Source organism: Triturus cristatus, chromosome 6, assembly GCF_964204655.1.
Source record: "Triturus cristatus chromosome 6, aTriCri1.1, whole genome shotgun sequence".
NCBI lineage: Eukaryota > Metazoa > Chordata > Amphibia > Caudata > Salamandridae > Triturus > Triturus cristatus.
The window spans coordinates 1,851,264,996-1,851,277,173 of NC_140589.1; the positions used below are offsets into that span (position 1 = coordinate 1,851,264,996).

Sequence of the window (12,178 nt, forward strand, 5' to 3'; positions counted from 1 at the left end):
AAGATATAAAGGGGCAGAGTAGGGATACCCTGCTCACATAGCCCTGGTGGGGAGGCCCCACAGTGATACCTCTGGGGCCAAAAATGTGTGAATCTTTCAGGGAACAATTCCAAAATGATTCTGTATACTTGTGCTTTGGTGGTGTTTTGGAATGGAGAGCGGTGAGATAGGAATAAGTATGCTGGGGTGGTTGCTGCTGGAGGGTAGTGCTTGTGTTTGGGCACAGCCAGTGTTCATCGGGTGTCGGGAAGGTTGACACCGATTGTTGAGGATGATAAGTTTGCTGGTTTTGGGGGACATATGGCAAGGAGAGATAAGATGGTAGGTGGTTGGACTGTGTTGTTAGGGTGGAGAAAAAAGAAAGAGATAGACATTTCGTCTACATTATGATTTCTGACAGGACACATATCCATACCTTGGAGTGCTTCTTTTCATCATATTATGATTCTAGTCTTTGTCTTTTGTGAAATTTAGTTTTTACTCTTATTACTCATGTTTACAAAATACTTTACATTCGAAATTATGTTACACTTACATTTATAATATGGTAATCAGAAACCATGTTCCTGGTCATTAGACCACACAGAGACTCTTTCTGAGTCCACTCCCTGCATCCTGCCTATCGAGGTGCATCATTTTATTCCACAGATTTGTCTATTATCATCATATTACCTGAAAAACCTTGTACCCGGGCTGTATGTGCCTCATCAGCAAGAATATTACTATGCAAATACTGTAACAGAAACAACAATGCATAAACTACAAATGAGACAGTTAAATTGTCGGCCTGACCTGGGAGTCTTTTGTATTCCACACAATGGCGCTAGCATTGACGACAGCTTTTTGACCCACTGGAGACGTATTATCAAAGCTGCCCACATTTATGAAGCCGAAGGTGTTATTCTTCACCTGCACATTTATGATGCTGTATGCAGCCGAGAGGTCGCCGTTCTCATCAAACGATACATTGTCACCAGTTTTAGTTGTAAAGTGGACACTTTTCACATAATGAAGAACCTGTATGTGTGAAGAGACAGAAGTGCAACGTGAAGCAATCACCATCATGGACGTCAATTCATCAAAATGCCAGGGTTAGCAAAAGTGATATCACACGCACTTTGACCTACATTTTCACTCACACATACATCTGTATACATACACACATATTCATACTTACATAAGCTCACTCTCACATTAACACACTCTCACCCACAAGCATGCTTATTTCAGATGCCAGAGGAGTACTGTTGAAAAATGGCCTTCTATGAAGGGTCACCCCCAAAAGTTTTGCCTGCTTACCGCCTCCTTTTGCTGATTCTTATAATTGACCTTAGGACTTTGAGCCCTTACTACTGCTGCCCAGTGCTGCTAAAAGGTCATGTGCTTCTCCCCTAAACATGGTTACATTGGTTTATCCACAATTTGGATATTTCATTTATCTGTAAGTCCCTAGTAGAGTAGACTGTCTGTGCCCAGGGTCTGTACATTAAATGTTACTATTGGGCCTGCAGCACTGATTGTGCCGCAAACCCAAGTAGCCCTTTCCACATTTCACAGGCCTGCCACTGCAGAGCCTGTGTGTGCAATTTTACTGCCACGTCGACTTGGCATTCAAAACCCCTCGCCAAGCCTTTAACTCTCCTTTTCTTGCACATAAGTCACCCCTAACGTAGGCCCTAGGTAGCCCACAGGGCAGAGTCCTGTGCACGTAAAAGGTAGGACATGTACTTTGAAGGTTTGCATGTCCTAGTAGTGAAAAACACCCACATTCGTTTTACACTACTGTGAGACCTACGCCTCTCATAGCATAACATTAGGAATTTCTTAATACACTTTTAAGCTGTAATACCGGATTTGAAAGGAATAGTTCTGTCATGTTGTATATTTTGAATGGCAATGACAAATACTCTTTACTGGTAAAGTTGGATTTAACTATTTTAGAAATGGCACTCTTAGAAAGCAGACATTACTGTGCTCCTAAAGCTCTGTGTGCCTACACCCTGACTCCAAAACATATCTGGGGCGGGTGACAGCTTGACTTTGTGCATTCCCTCTAGACTGTCAAAAAGAAAGGAAGGTTAGGTGTGAATGAGTACCCATCTGCATCCTGATGGTTCATCTTAGGCAGGATAGAAGGGAGGAGCTGACCATTACACCTAAATAGGCAGTGTCCTGTCCCCACACAAAGGGTTGATTACCCCCCTGTAGTGAGCCTGGAGCCAGGGCTGGAAAGAAAGGACCTCACTTTAAAGGCACAATTGGGAGTTAGTACTGGGTCTGTGACTCCACCAAATCAAACACTTTTGGACCTGTAAAGAACCTCTGTCAGAAGAACAACGGTGCTGATATAAGGACTGTCACTCTGCTAGACTGCTCCTCTGGAAGAACTGTTTTTCTGCTGTGTTGCCCTGCTGCCTCCGTCTCACTGACAGTGCAGAGGAAGAGCTGGACTCTGCTTTGAGCCCAGAGTGATCTCCTAGGTCTTTTTGGCTTTCCTCCTTTTGCTTGAGACTCAGGGATATCAAAGTTTGCCATCTTAAAATATTTTTTTTTATTGTTCTATAGAAAGATTTGCGATCCTTTCTCCCTGAGACGAATTGGAAGACCAAAAAAAAACACTAAAATTCACCTTCTATTTGAAGGTAAATAGTTGAATTAGCAGTCATTGTATGTTAGACCCTAAATACATATTTATGAGATATTAGGACATCATGTTTTTCTTTCAGAGTATCCATGTGTTCTGAGTCCTGAGGAGAACTCCAAGAGTTTCAGGTTTCAAAAAGCGCCAAAAAGGGCAGAACCCAGACAGCGTTCGATAAGTGAACTTGTTGCTTTCAGGGGAAATTATGTAAATTGTGTAAAGAAAATAGCCCTGTTATGTGCCACTATTTGAATTTGTTTTTCCCAATTCTGGTATAGGCCCTCCAGGCGTGTGCTGCAGAAGAGTTAGAATTGTTCCAGCTCTTTTCTGACATATTAATTCAGACCCGGGATACACACATTGTTACATGTTTACACATAGTGAGATAGTATTGTGTTAGACCTGTCAGCCCTTTGGGTGGTCCCTCCTCATCATTATTTATTTTGTCCCACTTTTGCCTCAAACCCTGTTATAATTTTTCCTTTTTGGGAACCACCAGACTTTTTAGTGTTGATGCAGGGTCAGGGAGCCATTTTCCCTACCCCTGGAACTTCTGTCTGAGGGCCTGAGCCACAAAATGGTGGCCACCCACTGTCACCTGTGACATAACTAGAACCTCCTGGAACATTCTAGAATCCTGTGATAGTGGGAGGCAGTTTAGAATGTTGGGAGGCCATCTCAGAGTGGCAGTTGGCAACTGACTGGAGAAGAGAGAGGACAGAGATAGAAGGAGGTCGGAGTAAGGCAGCAGAGGTGGAAACCAGTGCTTGGAGTGGGGTCCAGAAACCCACCCTTGATGCTAGTCCCTACTGACCAAGCCCAACCTAAAGCCCTGTGTGGGACCAAGACCAGAAGAACCATCTTAAGGAACTGAACATTTGAAACAGGCCTTAAAGAGGAAGAACAGCAAGTTCCTGACCTGTTCAGTGGTGTCCTCCTGGAGTCCTGACGTCGAGAAGCCTGGAGACCTGGGGCCTGAGGTAGAGAAGCGGCGCTGACAGAAAGCAGACGTCATACCCGGAGCCGCCAGAGGTCGAGTGAGGGCGCCGACGGAGGTCGTGGAGAGGCGCCGGAGGTCGAGTGGAGATTCACCCGAGGCCGAGGTGAGGGCGCCGACGGAGGTCGTGGAGAGGCGCCGGAGGTCGAGTGGAGATTCACCCGAGGTCGAGGTGAGGGCGCCGACGGAGGTCGTGAAGCGCGCCGGAGGTCGGGAGTGGAGATCGCACTCCGGAGGCACCCGGAAGCGGGGAGGCCGTGTCCCTGCGACGCCGGAAGGCGACATCGAGACGAGGCCGCCCAGCGACATCGAGTCGAGACCGCCCAGCGACATCGAGACGAGGCCGCCCAGCGACATCGAGTCGAGATCGCCCAGCAACATCGAGACGAGGCCGCCCAGCGACATCGAGCCGGAGCCGCCTCACGACATCGACCCGGCGCCGAGCGGAGCCGATCATCGTGAAAAGGGCAGTAAGTGGTAAAGGGGGCGTCTGAGGCCCCGTGGAGCCCGAAAAGACCATTCTAGGGGCTAGAGGGGTGTTAGAACCAGCCTGGGCGTGCCAGGGGTGAACTAAGACTGGTGCAGTGACATCTGTGAGGGGCTGTGTAGTTTGGAGGGCCAGATCTTTAGGTTACCCTGGTTCTGCCTCAGCTTAGGCCCCAGCCTTGACCAATCTAGGTGGGACACCCCCATGCCATCCAAATGACCACAAGCTGTGTATGGGCAAAGTAAGACCAAGTTACCTCATGAAAGTGATCTGATCTATACTGTCATTGATTGCTTTTCCTTATTTATTGAAGGTGCTTTATTTATTGTCTTCCACTAATTTATTCCTGCACTGTATTTATTGTCTGACTGTATTTATTTGCCGTCTGTATTTATTGCACATCTATTTATTCTTTGCTTAATGATGACCTGAACCTATTTATTGAAATTCCAAAGTAGCATTGTTTATTTGACCTGCTCTTTTAAAGGAAAATCCTATTGTACTGTATTTATGTTATGAAACCTGCAACTAAGAGAAAATAAGATAAAGATATATATATTTTCATCTTGTCTTCCATAATTTTTACGGTGTAGTGTCGTTTTTGGAACGGATGAACGCATGGTTATTGTGAGGGTGTGACGTACGCTTAACACGGTGCCTGACCCCCAACCGCTCGAGCCAAGCTACCACTGTGCTGGGAACCTGGTGACTGCTAACCCGGTTGCCCGGTTTCCAACATAAAATTGGTGTTCAGCGGTGGGATAGAGCTGTGCTTGCGTATACTCGACAATAACTTTGGGTAGTCCATAGGCCTACACCGGGAGTTTTCTCCAAGCGGACTTCCTAATTTCGAGTTTTGTTTTTTCCAAATTTACTTCTGGTGGTGGGAGGAGGTATTACAAAAGGTACCCCCCTGCATAGCTTCTGTAAGCAACTGTCTTCTATCCTGAGTGGGCAAAATGGAGTTTGTATTGGAGGATGTGGAAACTTACACTGTGGCCCAACTCAGAGAGTTTTGTGAGCGAGAGGGGGTGTTTTGTCCCCAAGGTGCAAAGAAGGGTGAGCTCCAGACCAGCTTGAGGGCTTGGGGGGAGGCACGACGAGAACGTAAGGTTGAGAAGGAGGACAGGGATGGAGAAACTGTCAGCGAGGGGGCTGGTTTGTACCAACCTGAGGTGGGGAACCTAGTAGAGGGGCCCAGAACACTTTCAAGGAAGGGCAGCAGTGTCTCTAGTGGCGGCTTATCAGAAGCAGTATTAACTGACCGGAGGGAGAAAAGACAGCTCACATGGGAGTTGGCGAAGCTGGAGAAAGAAAAGGAGGAACGGAGGATGGCTCACGAGTTGAGGCTCAGGGAGATAGATCTCCAGATCCTACGGGTCGGGGCACACACTGTTCCTAATGGTGGCAGCGAAGAAAGAGAAATCACCAGGGAACCCAAACCCTATTTGCCAAAAGACATAGTAGCCAACTATAGTGCGGGAGATGACATCGCCAAGTGGCTAGCGGCCTATGAGGTCTCTTTAAGAGTCCATGGGGTTCCAGAGAAATATTGGGGAGGGGGATTGTATAAATACATGCCTCCAGCTGGCAGGGATACATTATTGGCCCTGGAGCAGGATGAGCAGACCCACTACCCCACCATGAAAGTGGCGCTCGTGAGGAAGTTTGGACTAACACCCGAGAAGTACAGACAGAAGTTCCGGGGTAGCCACAAACTGGGCACACAGAATTGGGTGGATTTCCTGGACTATGCAAAGAAGGCATTAGAGGGTTGGATACAGGGCAGCGAGGTGAGGGACTACGAGGGGTTGTTTGATTTGATGTTGAAGGAACACCTGCTCGAAAAATGTTTCCCTGAACTGCGTCAACACCTGGTGGATAGCAAGCTGACCAATCCCCGGAAGCTTGCTGAGGAGGCGGACATTTGGGCTAGTACCCGGGTGTCCACAAGGGGGACTGGAGGGGACTCTCAAAAGACCGGACAGGGCGCCCCCCAGAAGAAAGAGGGAGGGGAAAAGAAAACGGAGTTCTCTAAAGGCCCCCAAAATAGTTTCCAAGGGAAGGGAACGGGATTCACCCCTAGGGCTAACCCACCCAGAAACCCTAATCCTGGCCAGAGTCAGCAGCCAAGGGTTGTCCATTGCTTCGAGTGCGGTGGTGTCGGACACTATAAGGGAGATGTGAAGTGCCCGAAAAGACCACCCCCTCCCATCGGAGGAAAGGCCCCCGGAGTAGCTAGTGTAGTGCTCGGGGAGGAGATGCCTTTAGATAAGGGAAGGGAGTGGGCGGGTGTCACTTTAGTGTCCCTGGGAGAACGGGAGATGGTTCCTAAGATCCAGGTGCCCGCAAATACCACAAAGTATGGGCAGTGGGTCACCATCAACGGCCAAAGAGGGGAGGCTCTGAGAGACACAGGAGCCAGTATGACTATGGTACGTAGCCAACTGGTGTCTCCAGAGCAGGTGATTCCCGATGTACTCCACCCTGCCGCGATGGCTGACGGCAGAATGGGCCACTATCCGGTGGCCGAGGTTCCATTTGAATGGGAAGGGGTTGCAGGGTTGCTTCGAGTTGCCGTAAGCCCTGCCGTGCCAGTCGATTGTCTGCTGGGGAATGACATGGAGCATAATGCTTGGAAGGAGGTGGAATACCGGACTCATGCTGAGATGCTGGGTACACCTGACTGGGCCTGTGTCAGCACAGGGTCTGCGACTACCCGGAGAGGGAGTTCGTTTAGGCGGGAGCCTGGAACAAAGGCACCGCCGGCTGCCGATCAAGGGAAGAACCGAGGGCAGGAGGAGCCTGCCTCGGCATCCGCGCCCCGTGTGACGGATAGGCCACCGGAGGTGGTGGACCAGGAGTCCGCGGAGGGGGATGTTACCGAACTGGAGAACCTACCCATCCCGGCCGAGTGGCACGTGGAGGGAGGGCCGACCAGGGAGGAATTCTGCAAGGGCCAGAGGGAGTGTCCTACCCTTGAGGGACTGAGGCGACAGGCCGAAGCCCAGGCAGCAGGGAACGTTGAGGGGAACTACCATATTTACTGGGAGGATGGCCTCCTCTACAGTGAACCCAAGGCACCCATGCACGGATCGTCACGGGCCTTGGTTGTCCCTCAACGTTATCAAGCCTTCCTCCTGGAATTGGCTCATGAGATCCCCTTGGCAGGACACCTGGGGCAAGACAAGACCTTTGCCCGGCTTGTCCCACACTTTTATTGGCCTCAAATGAAAGTGTCGTCCGACACCTATTGCCGGACGTGTGTGTCTTGTCAAGCCAGTGGGAAAACAGGGGTGAAGCTGAAAGCTCCCCTGGAACCACTTCCTGTCGTTAGCACCCCCTTTGAAAGGGTGGGCATCGACATTGTGGGTCCGTTAGATCCGCCTACTACAGCTGGTCACAGGTTTATCCTGGTTCTGGTGGATCATGCCACACGGTACCCAGAGGCTATACCTCTGAGGACCATTACTGCACCTGTTGTGGCTAGGGCCCTGATGGGAATCTTTACCCGAGTGGGTTTTCCCAAGGAAGTTGTGTCTGACAGGGGGACCAACTTCATGTCAGCATACATGCGGGCCATGTGGAAGGAGTGTGGAGTAACCTACCGGTTCACCACTCCTTACCACCCCCAGACCAATGGTCTGGTGGAGAGGTTCAATAAAACCTTGAAAGGCATGATCAGAAGTCTGCCTGAAAGCCTGCGGAGGAAATGGGACGTCCTCCTACCCTGTCTATTGTTTTCTTACAGGGAAGTGCCACAAAAGGGAGTGGGCTTCAGCCCCTTCGAGCTTTTGTATGGGCACCCTGTGCGTGGACCTCTCGGCCTGGTGAGAGACGGATGGGAAAGGACTCCCAGAAAGCTTCCCCAGGACGTGGTGAGCTACATGCTGGCCTTCCGGAGCCAAATGGCTAAGTTGTGGAAGGAAGCTTCTGACAACTTGGAAGCCAGCCAAGCAGTGATGAAGGCGTGGTATGACCACAATGCTCATCCGGTGGAATTGGAGCCTGGCCAGAAGGTGTGGGTGATTGAACCAGGAGAGCTTAGCGCCCTCCAGGATCGCTGGTCAGGACCCTTTGAGGTGTTGGAGAAGAAGGGTAAGGCTACCTACTTGGTGGATCTGAAGACCCCTCGCCAGCCCCTACGGGTGCTGCATGCCAACCGCCTCAAACCCCACCATGAGAGGCCCGAAGTCATATTGCTGATGGTGACTGACGGAGCAGAGGACGTGGAAAGCGAGCCTCTCCCCGACTTATTTGCGTCTCAAGAGAAGGATGGGTTGGTGGAGGGAGTGATTCTCTCCCCGTCCCTAACTCCTGAACAGCAGGAGGACTGCCGCCAGGTCCTGGGGCAGTACTCTTCGTTGTTCTCCCTTGTTCCGGGTAGGACTCACCTGTGCGTCCATGATGTGGACACAGGAGAAAGCCCACCTGTGAAGTCAAAGATCTACCGGATGACAGACAAGGTGAAGGCCAGCATTCACAGTGAAGTCACTAAGATGCTGGAGCTAGGAGTGATTGAACCTTCTAGCAGCCCCTGGTCCAGTCCGGTGGTATTAGTACCAAAAGCTGTACCACCGGGTGCCCAACCGGAACTGAGGTTCTGTGTGGACTACCGGGGACTGAATTCAGTAACCAAGACTGATGCTCATCCGATTCCGAGGGCGGATGAACTGATTGACCGGCTGGGAGCTGCCCAATATCTGAGTACCTTTGACCTTACTTCCGGGTACTGGCAGATCTCTCTGACTGATGGAGCTAAGGAAAGGTCAGCCTTCTCCACGCCCAAGGGCCACTACCAGTTCTGCGTGATGCCCTTTGGGCTCAAGAACGCACCTGCCACGTTTCAGCGTCTGGTGAACCAGATCCTCGCCGGAATGGAGAGTTTCTCTGCTGCTTATCTGGACGACATTGCCGTCTTCAGTAACAGCTGGGAGGATCACTTCCTTCACCTGCAAACTGTTCTCCAGGCCCTGAAGCAAGCTGGTTTAACGATCAAGGCCAGTAAATGCCAGATCGGGCAGGGGTCGGTAGTGTACCTTGGACACTTGGTGGGTAGGGGAGCGGTGCAACCCCTCCAGGCGAAAATCGAGGCCATCATGGCCTGGGAACCCCCCAAGACTCAGACTGAGGTCCGAGCTTTTCTGGGCCTCACCGGATATTACCGCCGCTTCGTGAAGGGGTATGGTACCATTGTGGCCCCCCTCACGGAGCTTACGTCCAAGAAGCAACCTCGACGGGTAGTCTGGACGGAGGCTTGCCAGCAGGCCTTTGTGAAACTGAAGCAAGCCATGTGCGAGGCCCCGGTCTTAAGGGCCCCAGACTTTTCCAAGGAGTTCATTGTCCAGACGGATGCATCGGAACATGGCATTGGGGCAGTGTTATCGCAACTCAATGAAGAGGGTCTGGATCAACCTGTGGTCTTCCTATCCCGGAGACTACTTCCCAGGGAACAGAAGTGGAGTGCAATAGAGCGTGAAGCCTTTGCAGTGGTATGGGCTCTGAAGAAGTTGCGGCCATACCTGTTTGGCTCGCACTTCCTAGTTCAGACCGACCACAGACCCCTTCGGTGGCTGATGCAGATGAAGGGGGAGAATCCCAAGTTGCTAAGGTGATCTATCTCCCTACAGGGAATGGACTTTCAGGTGGAACATCGGCCTGGAGTGGACCACGCCAATGCAGACGGTCTCTCAAGGTATTTCCGCCTTAGTGATGAGAACTCCCAAGGGGTTGGGTAGCTCTCCCCACTTTCAGCTGGGGGGGACGCGTGTTAGACCTGTCAGCCCTTTGGGTGGTCCCTCCTCATCATTATTTATTTTGTCCCACTTTTGCCTCAAACCCTGTTATAATTTTTCCTTTTTGGGAACCACCAGACTTTTTAGTGTTGATGCAGGGTCAGGGAGCCATTTTCCCTACCCCTGGAACTTCTGTCTGAGGGCCTGAGCCACAAAATGGTGGCCACCCATTGTCACCTGTGACATAACTAGAACCTCCTGGAACATTCTAGAATCCTGTGATAGTGGGAGGCAGTTTAGAATGTTGGGAGGCCATTTCAGAGTGGCAGTTGGCAACTGACTGGAGAAGAGAGAGGACAGAGATAGAAGGAGGTCGGAGTAAGGCAGCAGAGGTGGAAACCAGTGCTTGGAGTGGGGTCCAGAAACCCACCCCTGATGCTAGTCCCTACTGACCAAGCCCAACCTAAAGCCCTGTGTGGGACCAAGACCAGAAGAACCATCTTAAGGAACTGAACATTTGAAACAGGCCTTAAAGAGGAAGAACAGCAAGCTCCTGACCTGTTCAGTGGTGTCCTCCTGGAGTCCTGACGTCGAGAAGCCTGGAGACCTGGGGCCTGAGGTAGAGAAGCGGCGCTGACAGAAAGCAGACGTCGTACCCGGAGCCACCAGAGGTCGAGTGAGGGTGCCGACGGAGGTCGTGGAGAGGCGCCGGAGGTCGAGTGGAGATTCACCCGAGGTCGAGGTGAGGGCGCCGACGGAGGTCGTGGAGAGGCGCCGGAGGTCGAGTGGAGATTCACCCGAGGTTGAGGTGAGGGCGCCGACGGAGGTCGTGAAGCGCGCCGGAGGTCGGGAGTGGAGATCGCACTCCGGAGGCACCCGGAAGCGGGGAGGCCGTGTCCCTGCGACGCCGGAAGGCGACATCGGGACGAGGCCGCCCAGCGACATCGAGTCGAGATCGCCCAGCGACATCGAGACGAGGCCGCCCAGCGACATCGAGCCGGAGCCGTCTCACGACATCGACCCGGCGCCGAGCGGAGCCGATCATCGTGAAAAGGGCAGTAAGTGGTAAAGGGGGCGTCTGAGGCCCCGTGGAGCCCGAAAAGACCATTCTAGGGGCTAGAGGGGTGTTAGAACCAGCCTGGGAGTGCCAGGGGTGAACTAAGACTGGTGCAGTGACATCTGTGAGGGGCTGTGTAGTTTGGAAGGCCAGATCTTTAGGTTACCCTGGTTCTGCCTCAGCTTAGGCCCCAGCCTTGACCAATCTAGGTGGGACACCCCCATGCCATCCAAATGACCACACGCTGTGTATGGGCAAAGTAAGACCAAGTTACCTCATGAAAGTGATCTGATCTATACTGTCATTGATTGCTTTTCCTTATTTATTGAAGGTGCTTTATTTATTGTCTTCCACTAATTTATTCCTGCACTGTATTTATTGTCTGACTGTATTTATTTGCCGTCTGTATTTATTGCACATCTATTTATTCTTTGCTTAATGATGACCTGAACCTATTTATTGAAATTCCAAAGTAGCATTGTTTATTTGACCTGCTCTTTTAAAGGAAAATCCTATTGTACTGTATTTATGTTATGAAACCTGCAACTAAGAGAAAATAAGATAAAGACATATATATTTTCATCTTGTCTTCCATAATTTTTACGGTGTAGTGTCGTTTTTGGAACGGATGAACGCATGGTTATTGTGAGGGTGTGACGTACGCTTAACACGGTGCCTGACCCCCAACCGCTCGAGCCAAGCTACCACTGTGCTGGGAACCTGGTGACTGCTATCCCGGTTGCCCGGTTTCCAACATATTGCATTTTGTGTTTTTCATTACATGTGATGCACTGTGCATTTTTTGTGGGTTTTAAGTTCTCTAACGTGTGTCTGTCCAATGTGTATGATTTTGATGTATATAAATGACCTGCTGCTATTTTTTCAGAATATTATAGAAAGAAACTGGAGGATGTGTTAATTGATTTGTGCTTTCATTCAATTCAAAGCCTGTGTTGTTGTTAAATGGCCGTCAGCATTGGTACTTTTTCTTGTACACAATTTGCAGGGCCTAGCCTTGCTGACCAATACGGGCCCAACCCCTTCTTTATTTGTAAAACTTTTAGATAGACGGCATTTTTCAGCTCTTAGCCCTGTGTGCCTGAGCCTGTCTCCAATATATGTCTGGGGGTGGGTGACAGCTGGACTTTGCGCATTCCCTCTAGCCAGTCACCCACAAAGGGCGCTTAGGTGTAACTGAGTGGCCATCCACATCCTTATGGGTCATCCTGGACAGGATGAAAGGGAGGAGCTGACACCTATA

General features: G+C 50.6%; 1 protein-coding gene across 1 annotated transcript in view; it reads right to left on the reverse strand.

The window, feature by feature from the left end:
- Positions 1-774: 774 nt before the first annotated feature.
- The window catches only part of LOC146822192 (extracellular calcium-sensing receptor-like), a 33,466-nt gene continuing 22,062 nt past the window's right edge, over positions 775-12,178 (reverse strand). Inside the window, exon 2 of the mRNA XM_085609981.1 lies at positions 775-1,017. Coding sequence (XP_085466107.1) covers positions 775-1,017 — 243 coding nt within the window. The remainder of the gene's footprint in view (positions 1,018-12,178) is intronic.